The 12,577-nt window shown below is 37.0% G+C and overlaps 1 protein-coding gene across 1 annotated transcript in view; it reads right to left on the bottom strand.

The window, feature by feature from the left end:
- The window catches only part of FMN2 (formin 2), a 155,026-nt gene that overhangs the window by 2,322 nt on the left and 140,127 nt on the right, over positions 1 to 12,577 (bottom strand). The window contains exon 17 of the mRNA XM_059841678.1: positions 1,173 to 1,254. Within this exon, the coding sequence (XP_059697661.1) occupies positions 1,173 to 1,254 (82 nt within the window). The remainder of the gene's footprint in view (positions 1 to 1,172; positions 1,255 to 12,577) is intronic.

Genomic DNA, 12,577 nt, shown 5'->3' with positions numbered 1-12,577 from the left:
TCAGTGCAAATAAGAATGATACAGGAATAATTAAACAAATAGTTATTTCTTTTAAAGAAATCTCTCAGTGTCTTCATATACAGCAGTATGTAAGTTGGAGATAAAATAGTTGGAGATAAGATGAAGAACTCCCAAAAATGGTAATTTGGGGTTTTTTTTTGAAATACACTGTTGATCTGCTTTTAAGTAAAATTGATAAAATGTAGTTTATAACTCCTTACCAAGCTAACACTCCATTTACATTTCTTGTGGCACCAGCTACAGTCAACTCTCACTAAACATTCAAAATAAGAAACAATAAATGCAATATTATTGTTTCCTGTATCAAATTATATTAGTTGGAATACAGCAAATTACCTCATACTTCATTTACAAGATGTGTCACAGATAATATAACTACACAGCTATGACTACAAAGCATGAAAGAATTAAGTCATGTCTTGGGGTGGTGGGGAGCAGAGGACACAGAGAGGGAGACAGACAGTTGAAAAAAATCTTCTAATATTTTTCAAACATAAATGATGGCCAGTTGCTACAGTTATGAAATAAATGTCAGGTACCAGAATACTTTTTCTGTAAAATCAGTCATGATCCTTACAATGGTTAGGCAATCATAGGGGAAAAGTTTCATTAAATGACCAGAATTACTCCTCTGTTATCACTGAAGTTATTTGTTTTCAAAAGAATGGTGAAAGCACAGTATTATCTTTTTCTAGTGTTTCTATTGCAAACAAATCTATATCAGTGGATCAGAAAACACTGTATTTGACACAATGATCCAGCTTGAAAAATGTGTAACTATCAAAATTCTTCCTTTCATGCTCTATCTGTAGAAAAGAGAATGAATACAAACAGAATAAGCTGGAAGACCAAAACTGCCTGCCTTCTATGTGCATCCGACACCAAGACTGGCAAGAACACAGACTGGCACAGTGGGGCAATAATAAACTGCTCTTGCTTGTGCTACACCTATTCTGTGGAGTAATATTCATAGGCAGATTTCAAGTTTGTTAATTTAACATCTTTAAGGAAACGGTTAAACATTAAAGAAAAAAACCAAAAACCCAACCCAAGACAAAAACATACATCAAGAATAACCTACCTATAAAATGCAAAGAGAAAAAGATAAAACAAGTGATATAAACAGAAGCATTGCTACAAATTTTACTTACAATTCCAGAGTCATGTTTTGGTCTAATATTGTACAGCGACTTCCCCTTTTTCTGCCTGCAGACTTCCTCTGCTTCCTTGACTCTGAAGAGAGACAAAACCTATAAACACTCCTGTACACCAACAACATTTAAAAATACAATGCAGTATAAAACTTACAAGTTAAGGCCTGAGGACACAAGTGGATAACTTTCTTCTCTATATATTCATTAGCATCCTCTACAAAATAGTTCTTGAACTCCAGGGCTGCTGTAGCCATACCGGCACTTACACGGACAGGCACAACCAGTTGCACAATCAATTCTAGTTACAAAAACAATCAGTACTTACTGCAGCTGAAGATTCAAATGTATGAGGGTTTAAAATACACTGGATGATATAAAGTTTACATTTCAGAGCATTCATGCACATATTGCTAAGACAATTCCTTTTCTTTTTTCACTGTTTAAAATATTCCTTGATCTATTCCAACCCTTGGGTACTTCAAATACAGTTTAAACAAAGTTTGTCACCAAGCTGTGTTCCCCTCCACCCATTTTTGTTTTTATTTAAAATGGCAAAATAGCTTAACCTCAATTTCAAGTCTTTACTCTCAAGCTTAAAAAAAAAAAAAAAAAAAAGAAAATTACCATGGAACATAATGTTTAACTCAAGGTGATGCATGTGATTGCACACATCTCTTTAATTCCAAAGCTGAGGAACCTCAAGGCTTACATGAGCACTGGGGATGAATGCACTTTGGCTGCTTGGATGTAAAGAGAGGAGCAGGTTCTAAAAGGGTCCACTTCTTAGTGCACCCTAACATGGCAAACAGTACCAAATTATAACCTTGTGAAAGGCCACACATTTTTGGTGAGAGAAATGTCCTTTTTCATCATGCAGATAGGAAACAAACTGTGAAAGGTAAAGGACTACACTCAGCCTGGGAGCCTGCCAGAACCCAGTTGATGAGTTCAATGTCACACTGTAAAATGTTTCTTTACAATTTTCACTCATTTTATATATCAACCTTGTAAACACACATTGTGTGTTTACAATACTGATAATACTGATAATACAGATTTTGTTATGAATTCTCTGAGCTGCAAAGACTTAAACCCTTTCTATAAGAGAGCTTTAAATCATGTGAGATCTTTAATTTTTAATAAGAGATGAGAATTTTATTGATAAATAAGAAAGTAGAAAACAAAAATATAAATCCTATATTGGCTTGATCTAGCAAAAAATATGGACTTGAGATGGCACCTAGTCTGACTTTTCACCATTATCCAAGACTGAAAAAAGAACAGCTGAATGACATTAAGAAATCATATATCCTTGGCTGGTTCCTTGCAGTTCATCTCCACACCACTAGTATGCCTGTTATTTCACTGAGGCTACACACTGAGAATCCAACTTTGTGTTACTATTATTTTTGAATATGTCTTTGTGTGTGGGAAGGGCCAAAATTTTGAAAATTAATTAATCTTTAAAACTCCAGCTCAGTCTGCTAAGCACATTAAAAAAAACCACTTTCATATTCTCCTCTACTTTATTCTACTTCACCAGACACACCTTGCTCTTTTCGTAAGTTTCAAATTTATACTTTCAAAAATTAATTTAAATGTCAGTTCTTTTCCAGCGCTTCCACAACCTGCCCTCTTCATTTGATGGCCTTGTATGTTTTTAGTGTTGGGAGACCTTCATGTGCGCAGGTCAGGGGGAAAAAAAGCTTTGAAACCTGTTATTTCAAGCTGTAATGCTTTCTCTCTGACTGCAAATCAGTTAGATTGCAGCATAATCTAGAACAAAAATGTCAAGCAGCCAAGTAATTCACCTTTAAAATGAATTTAGGTAGATTCAGTAAAAGTGGCAGCCAAAACATGGCGATAGCTTCAAATAGAAACTTATGGGAATGATGCAGAATGGAGAAAAATTCAAAGACATTATCTTTTCTCTATAACAATTTTTCTTCTGCTTCATGTCTACTTTTCTCCAAAGGAGGAAAAAAATATCTGTAACATTGACCTTCCCATGATGTTTTCTAAATATTCAGACACATTCCAACCTATCAAAAGCCATGATTACAAAGTCAGATATATAAGAGCACATCTATCATTTAATTTCCTCTTTTTCAAATACAAGTATAGCTGGTTCCCCTCACTGTAGACATCATTTAAATAACAAAATGAAATCTTACGTATGAGTAAATCAGTATTGAATCCCTGTATGTGTACAGGGACTACACAAGTACTATTGAGTTTATCAAAGTGACTGTTTTATCAAAGCAGTGTAATATATGCAGGTATTCAGACTACTCAACATGCAAATAGCAGCATATGTAATGTAAAAAAATATTTACCAAATCAGTTCTCACAGATCTAGATGTTATTCTTGGGAAATACCAGGGAATCTTCAATTCCAGTCTTTGTCCCACCTAAACATCCCCCTTCCAGGATGGATTACCCACTGCTTGCTAACATACCAGGTCACGAGAGCACAGCTCCCCATGGGTCTCATGTTAATTCAAAACAAAAATCCTCACACAGTGAGGGACCCTTGATAATGCAGCTCTTTTCTAAAGACCAGGTGCCATTAAGCATCACTGTCAGTGTAACATCACTACATGTTCTGCTTCAATTAGAGAAGCAGCTTTTTGGAGAAAGGTTGTCTCTGCTTGAAACAGCAAAATGTTAATAACACGCCACCCTGTGAAGGAGGAAGTCAGAACCTCTGTGTCCCTGAGATAGCACTTTTAAAATGATCCACAACCTCCAGACTCATAAGTGACAATCTTAAGGCTGTGTTTCCCAAATTTCCAGTATTATGTAAGAGGTCTGATCTCAACAGTATGGTTGTGGTTCTCAAGGTTTTGGGAGCTTTTATGAAATTCCTTGGAGTTTGAGCCTATTTATTCATACCAAGGGAAATACAGAAGATGAGAAGCATTGCTCCCTAATGCACTTAAGGCTGAGAGCTAGCAGCCACTCAGTTCCAGTTCCAACCATATCCCTGACTCACTGTGTGGGTTTGGGACAGTCCACAGCCTCCTGGCTTGCATCCTGCTCTCTGTGCAGGAAGCTCCAAGTGGTTGGATAGAGACGCAGTGAAGCCCATGTGACCCGTACATATGCTTCTTCAGCAAGAAGAATGCCCTGACAAATGTAGAGGTGGCACACCAAAGGCTCATTTCAAGGAGGTTTAGTTTGTGACCATATTAAATCTGGAGGCACAGAGAACTGTATAAATAATCTACAGCTGTATCTAAAAAAGAAAAGCCAGCAGACTGGTGAAATAGAGGCAAAGGCAACTATTAGCCTTCCACAGGGCCAAATCATAAACCAGTGAGTGTGGTTAGCAATTTTACCAGTCTGCAAATATATTTTGTGAAGGCTGATCATTCAGCTTAATTAAGATTTTATTAAATATAAAATTAAAATAACTCAATCCTTCTGGAAGAGGAAAAGGATGTGTTTTGTAGGAGCATCAGCACCATTTAAACCGTATGATCAAGAGAAGCAGATAAAAAGGTTACCTTTGAAATAAGGGCAACAGTCTTAGTCCAGTTGGAAAATAATTGCCACTGGCAAGTTTTTGTCATCTTAGGCTTTCTCTATTGGCCACAAATGTTTTTTTCATCTTTCCATGAAAGTAACAAGATTTAGGCAAAAGCACATTGCTTGTCAGCTCATGGCTGGTTACAGCCATATTTCTCACAATGGCAAGCAAATCCCTATGTACCTTCCTCTTGCTCAGGCTTTTCCTGCACTACTTCCCACTGACTTCAGTGGAACCCTGATCAGCATGGAGGTGCAAGACAGTAATCTAAGACAAAAATGTGCAAAAATTGCATGAACACCACTGATTATGGGTTAACTCAACTGTGGCGAGCTGATAGAGCTTTATGAAGAAACTAATGGACCTAAGTCAATAATGGGAGGAGGAAAAAAGGAATTTTGGAGAAAACAGCACAAGACTCCCAACAGTCACAGAAGGAGAAGCAACAGAAACACAACAACATATTTCCAAGCTCCAGTCCAAAATGACACTACCACTGTGCCAATGCAGAGCTCAGAGAGCAAAAAACAGTTAAAAAGATATTCCTAGGAAAGGGGTGGGTATTCAATTGTTAGGCCTTCTGTTAAAAATAGGTTGCCACTGGGGAGACTGTGGAAGAAAAGTCTGAGGAAGGTGAGTGTTCCCCAGTTCCTGAGAATTATAACCCTTAAGCAAAAGCAGGCATGTGATAAACTGATTTATTGTTCTGAAAATCTGTTTTTACTTAAAATATTTAGTTCTTCACTACTAATACTTTTCTGTTAGAGAAGCAGTTTGGTCCCCTCACAGAGCCAGCTCTCTCAATGGCAACCAAATCCTCAGGAGCAGGACAGATCTTCCAGGTATGATCTGAGAGTGAGAGAGGAAGATGGAGGTGGAAAAGACATGGTGTGCTCTTGGAGAAGCCAGGTGGTACCCTTAACTTGAGAAGTGTGGTGGGAATGACTTTCAAGCTTGCAGTGTGCTAAACTTTGCTAAACTGATGCTCTAACTGTCCCACCTCATACTTTACAACCACTTCTCAAAATCACCCTATTTCAGCAAAATGACTTTGGTTCATTTTCGATCAATCCCTGCCCCATCTTATGCCAATTCTGGCTCAAAAGTGAGCATATTAGTTTGACAGAAAAGATAACATCAGCTGTGCTACCTTCAGCAATTTTTGCCTCTTGTTCTTTTCCCAAGTATTTTCTTGATTTTGTCTTAGTGAGAACATAATTCTACAAAAACTAGAGTTCCCAGCTTAGACAACAGAAAGTTGATTAACTCTCACTGCAGTAATCTGAAGAGCAGAGTTATTCAGGCCCAGGGCAGATTCTATAAATACTTGTTAAGAGTGTTCATCACTTGAATCTCCTTAAATAATAGATTTAGCTAAAGCATTTCTCTCATTATTTCAGAAAGAATATACTTCCAAATAGCCCAAACAATAAGAAAACATGTAGGGAATATAGAACATTGGGAAATCAGTGGATCTGTTAAAAAAAAAAAATTAAACTAAAAATATACAAGGGAATGAACAGCCAGTCACCTACAGAGCCTAAAAATTATAGTCCTGAAATCTGCCACTTAATAAGATTGAGTCTATCAGTTGTCACCTTTAAAAAAATAAGTAGATTCTTATTTTCATCATAACAAAAACTTCTCTCTAACACTATCACCTCCTTGTACCTCATATTTATTGTGAGACAAACATATAAAAATTATGATTAAGTTTAAAGACAGCCTGTGAGATGAATAATCAAGTTTTACTTCAGCATGCACACAGGAAAAAGAAACCAGACGTGCTTAAAAACCCAAAAGACAGAGTGTTTTTATCTACCTTCTAGACCAAAAGCCAGCCTGGCCACAACCTTATCACAGCTTTGAGACTTTCTGTCATCATTCAATCCATTGAAGGGGTAGCCACTTCCCTGCCACTAAACATTAATAATTTTGTCTGAAGTATCTGTGGCAGACAGATTCATTTCTTACTGGCTCCATTTAGGCTTGGTCGCCTTACACTTCACTGGCGAGCGCTGCGACATGACAAATGTAATCACAGTGAGAGGACTGGAAAGTTGTGTCTTAGATAGCAGAGCTGCTCGCAGAAACTTCCATGATAAACTCAGACAGATACTACTTTCACAGTTGCCAGTATAGTTTATGAAACCCAAGAGACATTTTTCTACATATATTCTGCATTTTTTAACACAAAACAAGGCTGAGGCCAATACTCTTTCTACTACCAAGAGCTTATTATCAGTTAAATAAAAGGAGTGTTGCCAAAATATTTTATGTAGCTTTGTCTGGGTTGAATATTGAGTTAAACTTGTTTATAATAATAATAGCACCTTTACATATAAAAACAAATAAAAAATCCTCCACTAAATTATCAAATGCCAAATGTCTTTCAGATTTCAAGGGCAGAAAACTTTAAAACTCTCTCCTTAAACTCTTCCAGGGTAATGTTCTTATATTTTGTTCATTGACTAAAATATTGAAAATATTTTTTGCTAAGGGAGAAACCAAAACATAAAACACATAATGGAAAATTACAGTTTCCAACATAAAAGTTGAATAAAAAAATGTAGAGCTTTTACTTTCATGCCAATGGGCTTGAAGTGATGACACAGATATGATTCAGTAACTGACTGCAAAGACTTTATATAGATAAGAAGTACACTGTAATGTACCTGGTCTCCTCAAACAAACCAATGAAACCTAACTTTAGCCTACCAACAGAGAGATAATGTATTAAACTATCCTGATAATGTATTAAACTGTCCTGACATCCCTGCCAGCTCCTTGCATGGTTAATTCAAGGACCATGAGGCAGACAGTGGCTGTTGGAAGGACACAGTGATTAATCCTAATTTCACCCAGAAGACCAGAGACAAAGAGATTAAAACAGTGTAATCTGGCCACTTAACATAGAAAATAATCTGTAGCAGGACCCTGAATAAAATACCTCCTATTTCAACAGTGTAGACATTGGGGAATACATTTCACATTTTTTTTTTAGTGCACATCGTGTCAAATGGGCCTAAAATAAAGCTTTGAGGCCAACTAAAATGAAAATTAGATTTCCCATTTACAGTCTCACTGTGCATCACCAAACACTAAAAAATATTCTGAAAGTATTATAATTCAGAAGTATTTAGTTTCCCATGGTTCTCTCTGGCAATCATACTCTTGATGATCTAGGGGTTCTGCTCTTGTCTATGAAGAGATATACAGATGTGAGTAAATAAAATAAAGAGAATACTGTGCAAAACATGACTTAAAGATTATAATTTTAAAATTAAATAGAATTTCACATTGAAAATGTAATGAAATAAAAGAATTGAACTGTTAAAGAATGTCTATGCTTGTAATAGAATGCAAACATACATATCCCCACTTAAATACATTTCATGACCTTTGTCATTAAATTGTCAGAGTGGCCAGTATTGCAGGCTGTTCCTGGCTACCTTCAGGCAAGGTGAACATCACTTTTCCACAGACTTTACATATCAAGATTGAAATTATTTTAAGAAAAGTTAGTCATCACCTTCCACTGTTTTCTTGGAACTGAAGCCAGGTTGCTCTCAAAGAAGCTGGCTACATTTGGGCTATTTGGTTAGGAAATCTAACAGGAGATGATAAGGAAAGGGAAGAAGACTAGAAGTGAAGTAAAACTGGTAACATAATCAGCAAGCAAAAGAAACAGGAGTGTGAAACTTAGTGTTAGCTGTAAAACATTTTTAAGCAGCAGATGGAGTAAAAGAAGGCAAAAACCCAACGTGTAGAAAAGGCTAAGCAAAGTCTCGGTAAACAGACTACATGGAGAAGATGATTCTTTAAGAGAATATGGAAACACACCCTGGACAGAAGAGTTGCTATAATGGGTATGTTGGGGCTACTGCATCGGAAAATTGATAGCTACCAAATTGTGGTACAAGCAAATATGAGAACTGAATGAATAGAAGGGATCAGTGATGAGAGAATAGAAAAACCTGAAGTCAGCTGAAGAGCCACAACATTAAGAGATCTCCAATGCACAAGATGGGAAAGTAAGAGGCCTTGAACTTTGCTGCATGAGGTAAAAATTCCCCATCCATCACTATGTAACAACTCAAAAATTACTGCAGACACAGTTAGGTTCTTCTCAAGTATGTAAGAAAACCCCCTGATATTAGACTATTCCCTATACTGATTACATGAGACATGCACAGAGCCATGTACTTACACCTAATGGATGTTGCCATGCACTGGTTTGGCAAACTGCTGGAGAGCAAGGAAGTTCACACCTTCGGTAGTTCAGGATCAGTCTGGGTTACAGCAGGTTTTAAGCCTTTGTGACCATTTCAGATGTTTGGGGGCTAATATTTAATGACAAATGCTGCTCATTTGTAAAACATTACAATGCTTTATTGCAGCTCAAATGCCAAAGTGATCCTTTTGCCTGGGAATAAAACCACTAACAAGTATAGTGCCTAACAAAAGTTCTGTTTAAATTTTTTAATTATATAATTATTTTCACCAGCATGCAAGTAACTATTGAATATGCAGACCCTGTTTTTATCATAGACAAATGTCATTCTTTAATCAAAAGGTGGTGAACAGGAAAAGTTTAAAAAAGAGATTGAAAACATTCCATGGTAGAAATAACGGTGTCCTATCACTACAGCTTTGACTATTACACCCAGTCTGACAATATAGTCATGAAAACAGTCAGTAAACTTCATTATGAAATGATGATTGTTCGTTACCTTCTTATGCAAAATACACATACTAGGATGCAACATAATGTGTCAGCATGGTACAACACCATCACCAGATAGACACTACTGAAGAACTCTTTGCTGCTTACATGGGGACCATTCTGGAATCCAACCTCACACAAGTCATAAAAATTATGAAATATTACACATTTGGAACTAGCTTTTTACTAGATCCTTCACTTTTTTGAAGTTGAATATTTGTAAGCACTAGTTGGCTCACAGTTGTAAATGGAAATATTTTTCCTGTCTTATAAAACACAGGATTGCTTAAAATGTTAGACTAAGGTATTCAAAAGGATTTTCTACCAAAGATACAGACTGAGAAATGTATCTCCAAATGCTTTTTTTGCCCACAAACTTTTCCCTCAAAAGCAATGCTAAGAAATGAAAGTTCTGTTCCCCACCCCCTAACCAAAGCACGATGATGTATGAATTAAAAAAAAAAAAAAACACCAGAAAAACTAATTGCCAAAATTGCCCAAGGAACACGAAAACAAACCATATATGTTGAGCAACCTCTTTTCTCTGCACAGCAAACAGTGTCTTTGTGAGGTACTGCCTCACAGCTAGCTGCTGAATCTTTGGTGTGTTTAGGCGTTTAAAAGTAGATTTCCAGGGCCCATATATCCTGATCAGAAAGCTATTCAGGTTTACAATTGTGAAATACTCCCAAAAACTGAAGATCCATGTAATTATTCAATAGAATGCCATGTAAAATTGTCTTCTGTTTTGAAATGTCATTATAACTGAGTTGTAAACCCATGCCTACCAGCATGCAGCTCAGTTGGTTAGAGTGCAATAAACACATTGAGATTAAAGCTTCCAAGAGACGTCAACAAATGTATCTGTCCATGACTACTCACTAACATAACACTTGGAGATTTCAGTTGGCATTACAGGAGCATGCCAAGCAAAATGTGACCCTGCTAAACATACTCCACATGTTCATCATTTCCTTCTCATGTTGCAGCTCCATATACATTTTTCTTCTCTTTTCTTCCACCTCTGCATTTCTTTGCAAGTACCTATTCCCATGTCCCTCGATGTCTCACTCTCAAGTCTGACTCACTGGTTCATATTATAAGCATTAAAATAATATCCCTTAAATTACTCTGAGAGGACACTGCTCGTGCTATGGGATTTAATGCCCTCCTCTGCAAGCAGAAGTGGCAGCTTACCAATATGCTCCTCACTGTGCAACGTACAGATATCCCATGCCAGACTTTAAATTGCTCAACAGCAAGTTTTAAATCATCCTGCCAAGGAGTCTGTAGGGAGACATACCAGTCTTTCTGCAGAGGGAGATCAATGAGCTGTGGAGACATGCTGGCCAGGAATCTCCCTTTCATCTAGATATACACAGTGTGACACACCAGGTGCCAGCTTAACTGCTATTCTTACGGGAATGGGCAACTTCTGCACTTGAGAGACGAGTGTATTTTTCTGAGTTTATAGATTATTTTTAATGTGTCAAAGATTTATCGTGGGAGTTAAAGGGTTGAATAAAGTCAGCCAAAAGAAATTCTCAAGCTTAGTGTGATGCAAGATATCAGGGACTTACAGAATTTTACCATTGTGTTGATCCTGCTTATGAACTCTCCTCTGCTGGCATCCCTGACACAGCCTCTGCTCAGCAACAAAACTCTTAGTAAAGGCAAGGGCCTTTGTGTACCTTATACCCACATTTACAGGGCACCTCTGTCTGCCCCCTGCTCTTTCCTCCTCCAGCTCTCCCATCTAGAAATACAACTAACACAACGTAAATCTTCACCAAGTTTCACAGGCCCTCTAGAACAGCAAACAGTCTGCAGAGAGGGAAGCACATCCAGAGCTAGAGAGGACAAACAAGTGTAAGCACCTCACTCCCACCCAGAGGAAGGGAAGGGGGAACTGCATATGAGTTTCTGCCATATCATTGATCCTTTTTTAGTAAGGTCTGAACTGGTATCTGTGACCTGATGATATTGATACTAACATTTGACAGCAATGGAACTTTAAAACAAAATTTCCTAAAGGAAGGACTCACTGCTTTTTGCCACTGTAATGAGCCAGGGTCTATTCCATGGCCATAAAGAAAAGATGTAGTCCTAAAGATGAATCTTTGTTGTCCATAGCAATATGAGATTTTCTGATAAATAACTATATTTTTATATCTTATTTCCAGGATCAGCAGTTGCTTAACTTTTTAATTTTTTAGAACATTTTAAGACTTCCCTCTTGGGATGTTGTTTCATGAGCTCTTTTTATCTTTCATTCTTAGGACAGGATATCTTTTCCTGGTAGGAAAATGGTAAGGTCTGGGCAACAATTCTGCGGGCCTTTGCTGGATGTCAAGAAAAATAAAAATACTTCTTGTTCTCACAGAAGTACTAGACTGGAATAGTGCACTTCAGATTGACTACATCTAAATCACAAATGTAAAGAAAAGGTTTTAGAAGCTAAAGAAAAGAGATTAATGAGAAAAAGGTTGATACATTTATAGGTCAGCTCGTAAAAGACACTTTTTTTCAAAACAGGAGGGAAAACTAGGCACTTGTAGATTGGTGGTCTGACTGCCTAAGAGTTTCCCTAAGAAGGGGAGACTTTTGCAGAGCTGTTACTGCAGCTGTGCATTATCTGACTCTGTATTCAGAGAGCAATGTGCATCTGCAGGTATGCAACACCTCAAATTCATGTATTGATAATAAGGGTGCTGAACAGGAAGCTTGTGAATTTCAAAATCATACTCTCTCTTTTCAAACAACATCAAAAAATATTAGGGAGAATATGTCAGCACTTCTAGTCTTTTTTGCTGATTAAGCACAAAATGCAGGCTATACTGACAGTAAAATTTTCAAGAGTTTGCAAAGTCTGAATGAAAACCATAGACTATGACTGACTCATTACAAATATATTTGAAAGACAATGACAGCAGCATCATAACTGGAAAAACTCAAAACATGCCCCATTAAGTTTTATTATGGCTCTCCTTTTCTTGTGGGCTTTTCTGCCTTTTTTTTTTTTTTTGCAGGCTTTTTGTTTATTTTGGATTTTTTTTGAAGTTGCTTAATCAGAAAGAAGTAGTATTTGAAAATTTTCACTTAAAAGGATATATATTTAGGATAGCTATATCATCAGAAGTATCG

Source organism: Haemorhous mexicanus, chromosome 3, assembly GCF_027477595.1.
Source record: "Haemorhous mexicanus isolate bHaeMex1 chromosome 3, bHaeMex1.pri, whole genome shotgun sequence".
NCBI lineage: Eukaryota > Metazoa > Chordata > Aves > Passeriformes > Fringillidae > Haemorhous > Haemorhous mexicanus.
The sequence above is the reverse complement of the archived record's forward strand: the minus strand, read 5'-3'. Positions and strand labels throughout refer to the sequence as shown.